Genomic DNA, 19,316 nt, shown 5'->3' with positions numbered 1-19,316 from the left:
AGTGTTTAACTTTTGTTTATATTTTTTTTATGTCAAGGATATATCTTTTGTATGATATTATATTTTTTTAATGTATCGATAATTGTTCTATACATGTGTTAAATATAATTAAATACTAATTAACTTTTCATACAAATAAATTAATGGATTACTAATTACTGTACATCATAATGAGGTAGACAAATCAATCGGCTTATGTAATTTAATATTTTAAAGTAAATTTTGATTAAAATAAATATAAGGTCATTTCATGTATCTGATTGACAGTCAACAATGGTTGATTATTAAAATAAAATAATTAATTTTTTTTTTTATATATCGTTCAAATTAGAATACTCTAATTGTAAGAATTTGCATAAATAGTAAAATAACTACTGATATAATATTTTAGAGATTTTTTTAATTGTTATAAAACGTATAGTAAATTCAAAACTTATTTATGTTTTATTGTTCTAGTGTTAGAACAATATTTATTTTCATTGATATGTAATAGGTTTTTATTAGTTTAACGCATCAAGTTTGTATAGCACGGCGTACCGAGTATGCAATTTTAATGTTAGGTCGTTGTTAGTCCTTATTTCTTACAGTATTACGTATAATTTTGTGGACTGAATAATCTTGAAATACACGCAATAAAATAGTAATAAACATCAATTCGAAATTTATTTATTAATTTTTGAGGTTTATAATTTATTTATCATGTCACAAATTATATAAGAATACATATATATTTTTTTTGATTTATACAATAAGATTTTTTTAGCTTACTTTATATACATCTAGTGATGAAAATAGTAAGTACATGTTTATTTTTGCTAAGTGCGATAAACGAAATTATTATAATAATTATAATTATAATCTAATTATTACGGAGTAGCGACAATGTTATTTCGGTGGCTTAACACTAAGTGTTTGTTTAAACAAGTAAGTGGTGAGGACGTCCACGTCGAAGACGGCGTTGGATCGGTGGTCCTATGTTGAGATGATAGTGCATAGATCCTATTGACTTCTGAATAGACAAGAAGAAGCCATTGGTCAGATTTTTTAATGTGATCTTGAGGATATGGAATATTGAAGTCTTTGTGAATATTTCGGTTCCTTACGAACCATGGAGAATTTGTTATTGTTCTTAAGGTCTTATTTTGAAATATTTGAAGTTTTTTTAATTGAGTAAATGCACATTTTCCCCAAATTAGGCGAACAAAAGAAAGCAAAGTGCGCAGACTTTTCTTATAAATAAGTAAGGAGAATTTTTTTTCTCTAAAACTGATTTTCTGTTTAAAATAGGACACAGGATTGCTTGGATTTGATAGGCTTGTTGAAGTTTATATGATAAATAGGACCACCAGGTTAGTCGTTTGTCCCGTGTTATAACAAGATACTGGACGGTCGATTTTCAAGGGATAGATACGCTATTGAAGTTGAGGATGATGAACAACGTGTAAGAAAAAATAGTAATTAAATTTATTAATTTGGAAAACATAGTGATTATGTTATACACCCTCTTTGTCGTATTGATAAAAATGATGAGACTAATTTTATAGCGCGCGTAGTATAAAATTAACGGTTACAGAAATTAAAAACCCATTTCGTCGAAGAATATCTAAAACTAAATCGTATAGTTTGCCAAGAAATATAGAATTCTTGAATTCTTTAAGCGTTTAATGTTTCGAATTAATTTTATTACATTCCGAAGTATTACAGTTTAAATGTACGACAGCACTAATAATAATACATTTTACGAATACGAAAAAATTACGAGTGATGTACAGACACCAGATACGTATACGAATCTATATTTACTTCACCCTGAACCGTTCATTGGTGATAGTAGGTGCCGGAACCATGTCTCGGTCATTTTTATTAGACGCCCGTTAATAGATTGTATGTTGTTAAGTTTTATAAATTAATTATACAAACGTAACAGAAAAATGTTAACCATTTATCTCAATATCTCTATTTCATGATTTGTTTCAGTTGAATTACAGAACTTTCTTTTACGAGTATACCTATACAGATAAACCGCGATCCTTATCATTGAACTCGTGCATTTTCATACACGCAATTCTTTAACTTCCATGTAAAAACAGTTATACATTTTGGAAATGATTATGTCATATTAATTATAATTTATACTGGTATAAGTTATTGTACGAACCGTGGCTACAATATTTTTACTACTTTAAGGAAATATCTCGTGCGGTGGTCGGGAGATGGACTGATGAGACGTGAGATGCGTGCAATCATGAATCGTTCTAAGAAAAAAGAAAAAAATAATTATAAACATTTATATACGACGTCTCACGTACGGTGGAGGTAAAAAAAAAAAAATAATGAGAAAAAAGTTCACGTTATGATCAGTGCATGATATTATATTTAAGCATAGACACATATTTAATTACGTGCGCGTCGTATGATAAAAGAAATTCTCAAACATTCGAGTACATCTGAACGGATTAAAAATTAGTCGCGTTCGAAAACCGGTATAATCATCAAATAGTATTTTTCGATATCAACGAAGATCTCAAAGAACAGACAAACATTTTCAAACGGATATTGTCTTCCGACCAAATTATACATCGATATCCGAAGACGCAGCAGATTTTCGAGCGAAATCCCGAGGCATATACTCCGGTAAACAGTGGTATCCATCGTCACGGGTTTTGTTGCGGCGTCAGGGGGGTGTAAAGCATCGACGGCTAAGGGCTTGGAATTCGTTGACGGCTTAAAACGTTACGTCGAAAACGTGCGGTCACATCGAACGACGATTCAAACCGAAAAACTACTTAAACGTGTAATCTCAAAACGTATTAATCACACACACACACACACACTCGTCGTTAACCCTCGCCGAAAACCGAGATTATTCGTAACGAATCGTACACCGATAAGATTTTTTTTTCACCCCGGAGAGGCGGCCGATCGGTGCAGTCGCACCCCGGCTCACCGGGACCCGAGGTCGTCCGCGGCAGCCGCCGTCGAGGGGTTCCCGCAGTCGCACGCGTTACGGTGGTAAACAGTTTTTTTTTTTTTATCATTTCTTATTGTTACCGGTACGAGACGGGCGACGCGATTTTTCTAGCCTAACGCACGGTGAAAGTAAAACCGTATCCACTGGCGGCGGGCCGCGTGTACGCTCGGCGGCGGCCGGGCGCGTGTGTGCGCGCAGTCCGCGCGTGAAGGCACCCGTCAGTCGCGCGCCGGACAATCGTCATACACGATATCCACACGGAACACGCGCCGAACACACGCGGCCACTTATCATCGATCCGCAACCGTGCGTTATCGCGCGCCGATAAACCGAATCGTATATGATATCGTTTTTTTTTTTTTTTTTTTTTTTAAACACCGCCATTACCCGAACCCGCCGGTGGTTTTTCGCTCGTTCTGTGATATTATTTTGTTTTTCTCGTTCTGCCGGTCGTAATCGTTGTTTCGTTCGTTCGTTCTCGACCGCCGACCGTACGACCGTCGTTGCCCGCGAGGATTTTTTCGTTGGTTTTTTTTTTTTTTTTCCTTTCCTTTCTTCGTCTCGCGTTCGTCTCCCGTGCCCTACTCGTACAACCGCTGTCGTCTCCGGTCGTCTCTCGATTTTCCGCCCGGTCTTGCGCCGTTATTATGCACGCGTCGGGCAACCGCCGCCACTGAATCTCGTTGACTGACGACGACGACGACGACGACGACGACGACGACCGCGACCGCGACCGCTACCGCAGCTGCGACTGCGACGCCGACCTCTGCGATGAACGCGATCAAAACGACGACGACACGGCCACCGCGGTCGCTGCTTCTGTTGCTGGTGCCGCTGCTGTTGGCCGCCGTGCCGACCGCGTCCGGTTACAGGGCGGTGCGCACTTCCGGCCCTCTGCCGGTGACCGTGCATGTCCGGGCCGGTGGCGTGGTCGCTGGTGGCCCGGCCGCCAACAGGACTACCGGCGGTGCAGTGGTCTTCCCGGCGTCCGTGCAGGCGTCGCCGACCCCTGCGGCGGTCCCGACCTCCGCCGCCAACGCCGCTGCAGCCGCGGCCGCTGGGTTCACGTCGTTCTCGACCAGCAGCTCGGCATCCAACCACACCGCGGCCCGAAACCAGACGAGATCCGAACGACTCAGAGCCAGGTGAGTCAGACATTACGTGCGACAATATCATGTGTACCGGACGTAACCGCGTCCAGTGACGGACGACCGGCGGCCAAACGTCTAGCATTTATTTTACAACGGAACGCATACGACCATAGGCCCCTTGTACCCGATAGTTTCCATCTGACACATTTTTGTTTCAATTAGAATTCGTGATTAGAGTAAAAAATAAAAAAAATGTATAAATAAATAAATCGGTCTGTACCGTACTGATACTCATATATTTTATTTATATATTTACTATGAAGCATATACTTTTACTTAGTGTCATGTGTAGTAATTAAAAAAAAAAAAAAGCACAGGTGCAGATTTTTGAAAAGCCATAACCATATTATTTAAATGCAGTTTGTTTTTACAAGAAAAGAGATTTATAATTATAATTCTTTACCTAAAAAAAATTAATTGAAATTTGTATTATATTATATTTTAATACTGCAATCTTCATAGTAATTGAACAAAAATTCATTTTGGAAAGATAAGAAATCGGGTAAATATCAGAAATAAATGTTTGACTCATTGGATGTTTCGCTTGTTTCCATTGTCCGTCACTAATTGCGTTACCGCAATCATATGTTTAAGTATACGCGTAGATCTTCTAGTTATGTTCAAATTATTTTTACTGGTTCTATAATATGAACTATACGATATTTGATAAAAAATATTTAACTTTTATTAATTTTACAGTTTTTTTTTTTTAAGTTGCATACATTTATTAGCTGACTATTTATATTACGCTAATATAATAAATACTCGTATATTTAATAAGATTTGAAATATTGAAAGTATTTTATACAATTAATTTGGTATAGTTTTAATTATTTACCCTAATAACGAATCAAAAAAGTCTATAAACGTTGATTTTAGAATTAAGTAAAGGATAAGTAAAACAAAAATTATTGAATTAAGTAGGCACATGAGTGATATAAAAATAAAATAATTAATGCTTTTTGTTATATTATATTTAATTAATTTAATGCGAAAATAGTAAATACTATAATTTAAAATTTTGTTTTTTTGAGACTAGAAATGTTTTTGTTGGCAATTTGAAACTGGAGTATATTTATGTTGTTAACGACGGTACATATCGCTGACGACGAGTTATAAACGGTCCAAACAAATAGCACCTATCTAATAGATCTTTAAAAGTGATTTAGGATAGGTCAGGTATATTTAAAACGTACTCTGCTGTATTCGTGTAGTCAGGCACAGAGGAGAGAGGGTTTCAAAGCGTTAAGTTCTTGATCAGACTTTGCCGGAAGTAAAGAAGAAAAAAATAGTAGTTTCTTTGACCAATGAAAAAAATTCGACATACAATATAACAATATATTATATGAGATGAAATTCCATTACACATACTTTTCTTTATGGGCATTATAGTTACGAACATTATAACGAAGTATATGCTTTCGAACGCGTCAACATTTTAATGCGGTACAATAGAAAAAATATACTATGAATAATGTATTTACTTGGTATGATTTTGTTCTAAAACTTTCAGTACAACTATGTTCAAGTCTATCCTATTTTTACTAAAAATGTTATTAGATTAAAAATAAAATATCAATGAAAAATACTATATAAATATATATTAAGCATATAGTTAGTATTATATTTTTAAAATATGTGTTCAAAAATGAACGAATTGATAAACATGTTTAAATTTAATTGAAAACATGTATTTATATCATGAATAAATATATATTATAAACATTTTTAGGTATTGTTTTTAATATATTTTACATATCAATATAACTGATTTAATGTTTTGATAGTTTAAAACGTATTTTTTTTATACAATATAAATATTTAAATACTTAAATGATTCTAAAAGAATCGGGCATCGTTCTTATTAGTTTTAAGTTTGTATTTTTAATCCATCAAAGTACCCATTATTAACATGTAAGAGTTTTCCAAAAGAAACAATTACTAATGTTCAAATTTCAAATAAAAGAACTATATGTCACATGATTTTTTTTTATTTTATGCATTTAAAGATTCTACGAAATAATATGAGTTAAAATTTTTTTAGTCTTTTATACGGTTTTATTTGAAACAATTTAAAAAAAAAAATATTTTCAATAATATACGAGTATTTTCTAAAATTTCGTTAAACATTATATTAAGTAGTCATAATGTAAATATATAATACAAAAACTAAAATCTAAAACCGGGATTAGTATTATCATCGCTCATACAGCAGTTAATATAATGGTATTTTTTAATAAATATAATCGACAAGAAATCCCGACAGATGTGTGCAAACGGTAGTTTAGTGAACCGATGGAGAGAGGCATATGCGTCGTACGCAGCACGAAGTTTAGAAGTGAAAATTAATTTAGAAAAAATACATATTGATCGTACTATGTGAATACACGATACAAATACGGTGGCGTAATCCCTTAATTCGAACGGTTTTCGTCATGAGGCGAACACGACTACGGATCATTGTTGGGGCGTGCGTACATCACTGCAATGTGGTGCCGAGAAAATGTAAATAACATCCGATGCAATCCATATTGTAACGCATAATGAATCGTTAGTGAAGCCCAAGGTGTCAGATGCTGCTGTTGCAGCACCATATGGTTACACGTTCCGCGTGCCGTCGGGTAATGAGCAAACGACCGTTTTGGAACCTCCTAACCAAAGACGTAGGACATTCGTCTCCGGCGCGAAAACCGTGATTTTTTCACCTTGGACATAATTAATAAATATTTCTAACGCCTGGGGAGTAATATGTTTGTCTTTTTTTTTTAACTTTCAATCCATCTGAACACATAAATAAATATGTTTAAATATACAACCGTTCGGGTCGCCACTATACGTTATAACTCAATAAATTGATTTATTTTATATAAAAACATCGATTTCTCTCGTATATTTAATTCATCTGACATTGATCTTTCGGATGGGGAAATATTCGCATATATTTGGTAGGCACACGTGATTGAAGTATGAAAAAAAAATAATACTTGATCAACTTTAAATCCGTTTAAAGATTTATAGCGAGCGAGCATTCGAGTATCATCAGCAACTATATAATCTATATACACGTATTATACCGTTGTGTGTTATGAAACTGTGTGTAAATACAGTGGTGCGGTTATGTAGGAACTATTAATAATTTGTCAAACTCGGTGTATATCTACGTTTATGATTTCGAAAATCTGTTTCAAAAACACTTTTGGAAATTATATATTTATATATATATATTTAACCTTTCACTATTAGCTTGTTGATTATTGTTCCCTTCTAGTTTTAAATGCCACCTGTGTTAATTAAAGTACGCCCACAGGGCATGAAACATTTCCTTAATTATCTGACGTTGACTGAACTTTTAAACAACAGTTTTATTCATTTTAGTTATCTGCGAGCAAATGTATAAGAAAAAATCATTATTAGAATAGCGAAATAATAAAAATCCAATGAAGTGTTTTTAAGGCGTATTTTTTATGACTAACTAAAAACTCAATATCTTATAGGTATATATGTAGTCGTGTACAATTATAATAATGTATCTTAGTTAAAGTTTGCTATTTGCGTGTTAGATGTTCTCTTGTAAATTTTGATTTACATTCGTAAAATATTCATACGGTACGTATTTATAAGTCATGGTTTATTATTATTTTTTTTTTAAATGTAGGTTATAATAATTATTTATTCGAGCTTATGTTGTGCACAGAAAAAGTATTGGTTGTATATGTAATTAAACTATTGACCTTCCTATAATGCGTAGTGAGTATAATCTACCGACACGTCAGTTAGATTATGTCATACACGGTGTGTAAAATATTAATATCTCGTTATCCGAGTATAATTAATGCATCTTTGGATCGTATTGTGTATATTATATCGATCGACTGACATTAATAGTTATTAAATCAGATATTTCAGTTCTATTTTTTTAACAAATGAACCTTATGTACCTTTGGAGATACTTGGTTTTGAATAACTATGTGAGAATATTAAACGTATTAATATTTGTGTGTAGTATTATAATTCAACGCGATATAATTCAAACATCCTAAAATTTGAAGAAAAAAAAATGTATTCATTGTAATAAATAAATATGTGCAAATTAAGTTCTTAATGATACAAATTTAATAAATTATGTTTTGTTTTGAAACTTTTAGCTGCTGGAGCATTAGTCATTTTTCCAAAAAACAAAAAAAAATGTTTTAGACATATATATCTAACCTCTATCCACGACCAGTTTAACCGGTTGCCCATAGTATTATATGCTGAATGAGAAAATGGTAAAACAAGATGATACACATGTAATACGTACATTTTAATTTTGTTTTTATTACATTAGCCCGATTGTTGGTGAAAGCCAAGTGATAAATTAGAACTAAATGCCGATTTCTAGATTAACTGGGCCTCTTCAAAAATATTAATTTCGTAATAAATAAAAACAAATCAATATATGTAATATCCTACACAAATCATTGCGTTTGTATACAGATTATTTATCGTACTCAAATATTTTTCTCCGCTCTCGCCTTTAAATTATAGCGAATAGTTTGTATATCAGTCGGTCGTTTTATAATAAATTAAAAACTGTGACAAAATAAATTAAATTTTTTACTTAAGCTTTCTAAAGAGTGAACAAAAAAAAAAAAAAAAAAATGTACTAGCAAATATATTTTATTGAATCAGGCCGATACGTGTACATGTTCCGATGGGATTTTTTCCTCCGGATTGTTTAACCGTTCGGAAAGTTGATGCGCTGAGTGTTTTGTACGACGTTATTCGAAAGCGATTGATTTTCCACAGGGCTCGAGGTGGACCAGGAAACACAAGGGACGAGAAAAAAGGTATTACGTCGTTATAATAACATTAATGTTGGTCGTCGAATGCTCGGGATCTTCGCGATTGAATACAGTGCGCGGTGCACTTGTAACGCGACACGGCGGTGGCGACGGCGGCATCGCTGTTGGCGTCTACCTGTCTGTCCAGTTTTTGCAACAAAACACATGCTCTCCGCCGGTACACATAACGCGCGCGCGCACTGTTGGCTCAGGTTCAATCGGGTCATCGGATAACCGTGTTCTACGTCGAGTTGTTATTAAAACATAATAAATCACCTCGGTGTCTTAAGTCCGTGATGGAGACGAAGTCATGTATATGCTATATATATATACATAAATACATACATACATACACACACACATTTATACTTCTACTACGTATATTTTTCGTTCTAGTCTTATCTCACCTTGATCTACAAAGAGGTGTGAACCAACGTTGCGGTATAATATTATGTATTACATTATGTTATAATATTAGAGTATTGATGCCGAAAATCGAAACGATTAATTGTTAATGTAATGGTAATAATGACATAACAGCTTAACATCGAACTTTTGAGAGACGAAAAGAAAAACAAAAGAACACCAAGTTTAAATTAAAACCCTGAATCAGTGTTCTAAATCGTTTTTTTGCATCGGAGTGTTTGACGGACTGACTTAGAGATTTCCGATGTCGAAAAACGAAACTCCTTTGCGCGAATCCAAAGAAATTTCACGAATTCACTGATTTGCTGTCGGTATCGTTTTATAGTTTTGAGATTGAACTCGAATTCAGATAATAACATCAATAAGATTAGTTTCAAAACCAAACTAACAATATGTTCAACTGTATTAAGCTACAAAATATATTTATATTTTAAATTATTTATTGTCTTTACAGCTAAGGATATACTTGGTCGGTTAAAAAAAAAAAAGTTGCGTAACAGTTACACAGTACACACGTATAATGAACTCCATCGACGTGTATAATATACAACGTATTATATATGCTAAACGTTTGTACAGTCCAGTGTTGTCCAACATTTTTATTTGTTCTCATCAGTAATTCAGTAGGTACAAATTCGTCTTCGTACCGACAGCCAGTATTAAAATAATGGGCGCAAATCCTCAAACCCTAAAAGTCTGAAGACGAAAATATTCGAATAAGACCTTAGGCATTGGATTGAACTCTTCGATTTAAACAAAATTTTCGGAAAAACTTTTGCGTTTCGTCCTAGTATTTTTCCTCCGATACATCGATTCGCGGAGCTGAATAGCAAACGGATAAAAAGTTTTTATCGTGTTCGGTGTTTCGAAAAAAAAAAAAAAAAATAAATAAACCCAACCGGTACGCGTATGTTTTATATTCCGGTCGAAAGTTTGTCGCGTGCCAAACACGATGGCATCGCGGGTCTCGCGTGACGGGCGCGCCGCGGGCCGAGTTGGATATCATTACCGGCCGGTGCGCACATACTGGTCGGGCGCGCACGTCTCGCGTTCATTACGGCATACCCGACGGACCGCGGATTCGTTTCCGTTCGCCGAGCCCGTGCGGAGACGCTCGACAACCCGCGGAACACCGAAAACCGGAAACGCCAATTTCAACCGATACGTCGTAGAACGTTGACGTAGTCCGATATTTTATCACACCCGTCAGGGTCTTCTCCGATATTACCGTAACAACAACAATCCTCCGTACTGTTCATGTCGTACAAACGTGACTTACGGTTGTGTCCCGGTTCGATCGGATTCGGCCGTGTCCGCGCGGAGCCCTCCGTCCCGCGAAGCCCCGAGGCTGCTCCGCGGACCGCAGTTTGAGAACCGCAGCACCAACAGACGTTCGTTTCGTTCCCGGCGGTCACACGACCGACACGTCGACCCGGGCAGCGGAATAATGCACCGACCCGCGGTGGCTTCAGAAGAGTGCCGATTAATAGCGCACACGCGATAATAGATGTTTTAATGCACGCGGTTTACATAACGTCGCTGCCGACGTAGACAGGTGGATTACGACTGCGGGCCGCGTACGTATTGTGTTGTACCGGACCGCGCAACCGAGTGCGTTGAACGCGGTTACGCCGTAGTGTGTTACAGTATTAATAAACTCACAGGTCCGATTGATGTGTGATTGCGAATAAGATTTATTTTGGTTTCCGTTCTCGCACGTCTCGTAACGAATACGATTACATTTACCGGTGGTCGGCAGGACGTGAAGAAACCGTACGAATACAGGCGTTGTTCGGGGCGAGAAAATAATCATGATCCGCGTAGTACGATCGAACCGTACGAATTACAGTTCATTCGTCGATAGGACGCCGTCCTAATGTAGTATTATAACAATAACCGTCTGCATGAAAGAAAATAAAAATAATCCGAACGGTATGGGTACACCGCGAGATCGGTGAAAAATAATATCCACGGTTGTGTAATACGTTATTTATTTATTGATTGATTTTGCAGGTCGAAGACCGATAAACGCGATTTAAATGCAATGAAAATAATTTCAAATACAGAGATTGTTGGTAAAATTAATTATTTCACAAATAAACAAATACTGAACATTTAATTTAGAATAATAGAAAAGTTTTAAAATTTTGGAATTTGAACGAAAATTAATACAATATTTGGGGAACAACAAATAGATCATTGGTTCTGGAAAAGTACGAGGAAGTCCTCGTGTTTACGTATATTATATGATAAGCTTGTTTTTATTTTTTTAAATTTCACAAACAGTTCGTTCAATGAAACGCGTGCGTTATGTACATGCAAACGTTTTCGAATGCAGTAAAATATCGGGTATAATATAAAGTATTTACATAATTTGTTTTTATATAAAAATTATTTGCGGTAGTTGACAAATATCTTGAAATTTGCGCTTAATTTTATGGTAAAACGTATATGAAAGTACGTGGAAAAATTCTCGGTTGATTGAAAAGGTTATGGTTATATAATATTAACCATCAAAACTAGGTGTAAGCTCAATTAATAAAATGCATTTATTTGCATCAGTGACCCAGATCTAATAACTAAAAACCAGTAAAAATAAATAACAGTTTACATTGCAATTCTTTATAATCAATCATTGGGGAAGTAAAATTATCCGTCGAGGACGATGGCAAGAAAACCTTGGGTTTTAGAAAAAAAAAAATATAAAACACAAAATTACTGGACTGATTAACTAGGTGTGTAATTTGTCTTTATAAAACGGGTAAATAATAAATAATATCGGAATATTTTGCTGTAATTGTCGGACAACATTGTCAAGTTTCCAAATATACATCTGTCGATACCTAGTAATGAATTATATAAAGTGTTTCTGAAATGGATGAGGACACTAGAATACGTATACTCGCTGTGATGGCCCAAAGTAGATTTTTTGAAAATTGTTTTCAATCTTTAAAATCTTGGTTTATTCAGTTTATTTTTAGTACATTACCTTAAATATAAAAATAAACTCTTAAGTTGTATTTTTTGCAAAATTCTCATACGAATCGAGACATTACAAAAAAAAAAAAAAGTCGTGTGACACATCGTTTCGTATGAAAACACTTAAAAATAAACAGTGGTGATAGTAGTTTTTTGTCAGTTAAGACACATAAGTAATTAAAACAGCTTTATATACTAAAAATAAATTGAATAAGCCAAGATTTTGGAGATTGAAAAAAATTTCAAAAAAATCTACTTTGGGTCATCACAGTTACGTATACTAGTGTTCTCATCCATTCCAGAAACACCCAGTATAAATAACAAGGACTAAGACGAGTAAAATTTTAAAATTTTATAAAGCAATTACATAAAATTGCTTCTTGTATTTGGAATTGTTATAATTCGATTTTATTTATCATGTTCTGATCGACCAGTTAGGTTTATTATTATTCTACACGTTTTGGGATTGCCATTTTTCTTGCCAATTATTGTAGTACATTATTTTACTCGCTTTAAATACATTACTTTTCATTTGGAACTGAAAAGTTTACAGACAATTGTAGATGAGTTATTGGGCGTTTTCTATTTTCGATACGGCACTCCTCCATGCGAATCCTGTGATCCATTTATTTTATAATCGCATTTCTGCTTAAACACTATAAATGTGCCGATTTTGTTTGTACCTATATATTTAAAAACCAATAACCGCGTTTGTAGGATTGAGTGAATGAGAAATAAAAAACTTACCATTATGCTTTTGAGACCCGTTAGGTAATATTGTCCGCTGTAATCAGGTTTCAATCGTGAGTTTTTAAAGTATAATTAATCAAACTGAAAACTAATTCAAACAGGAAGGGGGTCAGACTAGTGCTTAATGTATATAGCTGAATGCTGTTACCCATTAAATTCTAATGGTGTGCAATACCTGCAAATCTATGTGTATAAGTGAAGGAAAAAAAAATAATATTATCTTCCTGTTCCTAGTCTTAACGACCTCACACACGCACTTGTATAATAACCGATATATTAGATCTGGTTTACAAATACTCACTACATAATAGTTTAGTATTATTATATTTTGTTGTGAACAAATACAATAATCATTAAGCAACAATAGGATATAATATGATGAAATGGAAAGTATAACAAGCAAAATATTCAATGGTAATTATTATTCCCACGAAGTTCCGTTAACGGTTCAAGTTAAAATGAACAAAGAAACGAATTATATTATAAAATAATTTTTGAATAGAAATTTTTTGGTGATTATAGCTTAAAATATTCGAGTTTAATGAAAAATAAAATGAAAAATATGAAATGTGGTGTGATTTTTTTTAACTTAACGTAGATATTTTTATGTAAGCGCTTGCAAATAGGCAGTTGGGTTAGAGAAAAATAATATTAATTCAAATATATTTGCCATTTGGACTATTACGATTCTTGATTATACCGTGTTTTTATTACGATCCTAAAAACAATTTGTTTGCATATTTACTTTTTGATTAGTTAGTTTAACAGTATAATAATGTTACCGCCGGATAGTTTTTACAACCGCTTTTGCCATAAGTATCCAAGTAAACTGCAAAGTATATTATACTCATAAAACGGAATATTGCTTATATACGGGGAATAATGTTCGAGAAATAGAGAGTGTCAATGTACGTGACTAAGGTATGAAATGGTTTCATTAGGATGGTCACCGGAAAAAAAAAGATAAAATATATATATATATATATACATTCATATGTCATGTTTTGCATAGAATAACAATGCTAGAAGATGCTCGTACAAATACTAAGGACGAGATGAATAAATAAAAAAAAAAAAAATACGTGTTGGAATATTATTACACGAAGATGTGCTTAAAGAAAAACCAAGGTCAACAAAACAGAAAGGTGACGCGCTAATATGGTCACTGCTGCGGAGACAAAAATTCGACGCCCGACGACGGTTGATATTGACAAATATAACATTTAATATTTATTTATGAAGAATACATACGAGATGAATGCCACCACGTGTGAAATAAACGACAAACACGAAGACGATGACGACGACAACGACGAAAATACGTCACATAATTCACCGCATATGTTACTACATTGATATAATACCGTCGTGACGCAATGAACCTTCTTTAAAAAAAAAAAAAAAAAAATTAAATAAATAAATAACACAAAAAAAACGATTATTAGCTTTATTATTCGATAACCATGCGAAACGATAAATGATTAACCTCGTTCGACCGCGGTAATAATGAGGTTTATTATTGTTATATGGTGGTGGCGATGGCGGCGGGATCACTGTTCTTTCGCAATGATCACTTCGTGCTCCGCGGTGTCCGACAGCACTGTTACAGAAACGCATTTTAATGATTTATATGTTGTATCCGTTTTGTAAATTATTACAGTGCTCGTATCAAACAATGAAAATTAGCTAAAATTAAATAATAATAACAAATCACATTGCGGGCTATACAGGTGCAACGTGAACGGGCTGCGTGTATACCCGTATAGCCTTAATATACATAGGTTAGGTACCTACGTAATATATCACGTTTTAGTATACTTGAAGCCCGCCGATATAATAACAATGATCTGTGCGCGGACACTTTCTAGGATAACTGATAAATATCTATCGGACACGAGAGTTTGTAGGTGAGTAGGTGACCGACAATTATTATTATTCTAACTGTGGTGTTCATAATTGTTATCATGTACCTGTTTACCTAACCTATACGTCTATAATTATTAGGTTAACGTTAATCGTGGAATTACATTTAGATATTTTATAGCTGTTTAAAACAAATTTACGGATTTTGCGTCAACTTACGTACGAAAAAGTTTTTTTCGCGGAAACTTCAGTAGGAATAGTAACCGCCTTACTTAATTTGCTAAACACATCCAGCCAACAAACGCACTATCCGATCACAAATATTCCGTGAAATTCAGTTACACTTTTGTTCGGTCACTTTCGATGTTTGAGTATCTATTACAGATGTATATAGTTAAGCGTATTAAATTCAGTTCATCAGGAAAAATTAAGATTTATTATCATGTGATTCATGACAAGTTGGAGTTGTTATTCCGAATGGATATATTTGACAATCTAGTTCAGTGGATTTTTTTATTTGTGCCTACCGTTTTCGAATCAACATAATGTGTGTTTATAAATCGATTGGAATTTTTTATTTTTTTTAGAAGATTCGGTCATAAATCACGAGATGCACTGAACACGAGAGATACACTGTTAAAATCTAATATTGTTTTTCGTATGAAATAATAAAACAAAACTCGTACAAGTTCCTTTGAGTTAGATTCTCATGGTTTTGAACAGAATATTTTATGGCTTAAGATTTTTGTATTGCAATTCCTGATGATCGTAATGTCTCAATTTTTTTATGAATATGGAAAACCTATTTTTAAATTATGGTAAAAAGTGTGTGACATAATACGTCATTTACACTTTGTGGAAGACAATACTATCTCAGATGAAGGTTTTTTTTAATAGGTCTTAAAATTATAAAACCTCAACATTCTTATACAGAATGTGTTTATTATGAAGACAATGACATCATTCAAACGACCCGCGGAATTTTAAACAATACGAGTATATATTTTTATCACATGTATCGATTGATTACAAACTGGTATTTATTTAAACGGCTTGCAATCGATGGTCGATTTAAATAAATTTAATTTAATTTTAGATTAAACTGAAAACTGTTTATTGGTACGTTCAAGTATTACGAAAATATTTATAATAAAACAATTGTTCACTTTTTTATTTTTATTGAACACATTTTTTTTTATTTACAATCTGTATTTATATGTTATACAATAAGTACATTTGATGACTTTTGAATGCTGGAAAAGGGAAGTCGCCAATTGGCGACACTCCAAATTAATCGTTTAATAATAAATTCAGAAACGTTTTACGCATACATTTAAGTACTGCAGTAGTATGTAAAGTTCTTAATGTTGTAATTTATTCGTGTATAGTTCATGTTTACGTAAAAGTTAAGACGCTTACGCATTGTAATTTTCATATTTTTTAAATTCTCTAATATTGTGTGTATACCGAGAAGTTTATACATATAGGGCTGATAATTAATTTACTGCGTTTTCAATCACATGTTAGGAAATGAGAAAAAATTGACAAATCATGTGCGTACCTATCAAACAGAAGTGTAAAATATCATCAAAAATACTTTTTATGACATAAACAAATCAATATAGGTCGTATACATGCGTTTGATTGATTACACTGGTCGTAAAGGGTATTAGGTTTTCTTTTACATTTTTCGTAATAGTATGACGATGCGGTTAACAAATTGCAGTGGAAAAAAAATTCTCATCAGGTCAAACTGAAAAATTTCGCGCGCAAAAATCGATTTCCTTAAAATATAAAAACACCTCACGTTGTGTTGACCTATTCACGGTGAAATGGGCGTGCGTTAAAGTCGTTTCGAGATTTCCGGGCCAGATACGTCGAGATACGTTCGGAGGATGTTTCATCATTACTGCAACTCCCGTACATAATACGTTAACCGATCCGATGCACCGCGTTCTATCACAGTGAGTTTGCTATTTATGTTTACGACAATTTGGTTTGTGCGGTTCATATAATATTGCCAAATAGTTACACGAGTTCAAACGGACAATATATTAAGTAGGTACTATAGTTCGCGGAATTAAAATGGTTCATTGATATAATAATAATATTAACAATAATAATAGTTTTAAAAATATACTGTATTGTGACCGCGATGTTGTACGTTTAGAATTACACAATATGGTTGTACAGTTTGCAATGTTTGACGGGTTAAGATATATATAAAGTTTGTCCGCACGCAGGATATTTACATATTATACAGTTATAAAAAAGGGACAGTATGTTCACGATCTCCATCTATCTCTCTCTCTTCATATATACACATATATATATATATATATATATATATATATATATATATATTGGTTTGCGACTAAATCTTTTCGATTGAATTTGCGCGTACATTTATTGTGTCGTCCCCGGCGGGGTTGGTCTTATTTCGCAGCTCCCCAACGGTCAAAACTGTACACGATTTTCGTGCACCACGGTTAAGTTAGGTTCGGTTGGGCTTAACCTGAATGGCAACCATTGCGCGTTTGATTGTTATTATTTAATTTTGCTGTCCTTTCCCCCGTCCCCGGTCGGTTTATATATTAGTACATAATGTTATAATATAGTTTGTCACGCGTCGACGACGGCTGGCGCGCGCGCGCGCGCGGCTACTAAAACGTGTGATCGTTCTTAGCATACAAGTCTACGGCCAATATTATTCTTTTTAAACGACAATTGTTTTAAATCGCAAGATTCGTAATGATTGACACACAAACGCGATCAATTACAACGAACTGATGACTGTAACGCGACGCGCAATGGTTGTTCTCATCGAAGTCTCTTTCGAGTCATTTACATACATAGAGAGGTCTATCGCGCGACTGTGCGTTCACCACCGCACCTGTGAGAGCCATAGCTGACGACGACGACGACGTGGCGCCAAGGACGAACGGAGAGGAGAAAAAAACTGATGAAAAATAATCCGCCGCGCGTCCTTGCGTGTCGGTCGAATACGACACGATCCGATTGTACCCGACGGGGACGGTCATCCGTGGACTTAGCGATAGCGTTACAATATATTATAATGTTGTTATTATTAGTATTCACCAATGTAACGATAGTATAACGTGATCGTTATTCCGATGAATACGTCATATGCTCATTCAACTCAAATCAATAATTGGGGGGGGGGGTTGTAGAGCTCACCGGAGTTGAGGCACGCCAGGACAAAGTACGTACTCTAGCTTCCCCGTCATCTAACACGGCCGCATTATGCCTTTGGAAAATATTGTCATTATCGTGAACCAGCGATGTTATTTATACATTACGCAAGAGAAATCACTTCAAATTTTTGTTTTTTGTTTTTAATGCAAAATATAATATTAAATTCATACTCGTTATGAAATGTGCACGATAAAGTTATATTCCTTCTGTAGCCATATACGCAAATATTAGATAAAATTAAGAATTGTTTTACTATTATACTATATAAATACGTTTACATGAACAAGTACCGTACATCATGTAGTGGCACGATCAGGATTTACTTTTGGGAATGGTGGGGTTATACTTTTGAAAAAATTTAAACTTGGAAGGTGTTTGGTTGGAAGAATGGGGTAAGATTGAATTAATAACATACTTCAGGACATTACAATCCCCAACCCTCCTAGTTGTGCCACTGTTTATGGTGGTATGGTTCTTGATTGATATATTTAAAAACGGTCTAGTACGGACATTTCTGTAACACAATCTAGTAAGCATTCAAAGATTAATACGTTACAAAAAAATATATAATACATCTTGTACACATATCTATAATTAAAAACCAAGAGTTATAGTGTATTATCGCAATGTATACAATTTCTTAAAACGAAAAAATTAAATTGATATTATCAATTTATCATTTTTAATATTTCCAATCATTATGTAACGGTGTAACGTACAGCATAATTATTAATGACTTTTATGAACTTTTACTTAAAATTTTAGAAGGTAAACAGCAATAGAGATCTTACGCGTAAATTTACTTTTCAAACACTATTACATTTCTTAAAAACTAGTTTTGTAGATTCATATCAATAATTCATTGCTTTATAGTGGCTTACACTGACGTTTAGATTTTAAATTTATAACTTTATTTTGATGTGCTTGTAACCTTATTTATCACTATTTTTATTTTACGATTTTTCTACATAAATATCAATATACACATTTCTCTAAAAATATGACTAAACTAAACGGTATATATAGCTCTTTAAATACACATATCAAGTTTATTATTTTTAGTTAACATTGACGTTCGTTTCGATATTAAACATTTATTTTCGGTCTTATAATATTTTCTGTTTTGTAAATTATTTA

General features: G+C 33.9%; 1 protein-coding gene across 1 annotated transcript in view; it reads left to right on the top strand.

Annotated features, from left to right (window-relative positions):
- The first annotated feature begins 3,166 nt into the window (after nucleotides 1-3,166).
- The window catches only part of LOC112682175, an 85,535-nt gene continuing 69,385 nt past the window's right edge, over nucleotides 3,167-19,316 (top strand). Inside the window, exon 1 of the mRNA XM_025552695.1 lies at nucleotides 3,167-4,116. Coding sequence (XP_025408480.1) covers nucleotides 3,743-4,116 — 374 coding nt within the window. The 5' untranslated portion in view covers nucleotides 3,167-3,742. The remainder of the gene's footprint in view (nucleotides 4,117-19,316) is intronic.

This window comes from Sipha flava, unplaced genomic scaffold (genome assembly GCF_003268045.1).
Source record: "Sipha flava isolate LNK unplaced genomic scaffold, YSA_version1 1_pilon_pilon, whole genome shotgun sequence".
In the NCBI taxonomy this organism is placed as follows: Eukaryota; Metazoa; Arthropoda; class Insecta; order Hemiptera; family Aphididae; genus Sipha; species Sipha flava.
Note: the sequence above shows the minus strand (reverse complement) of the source record. Positions and strands in the feature narration are given on the sequence as shown.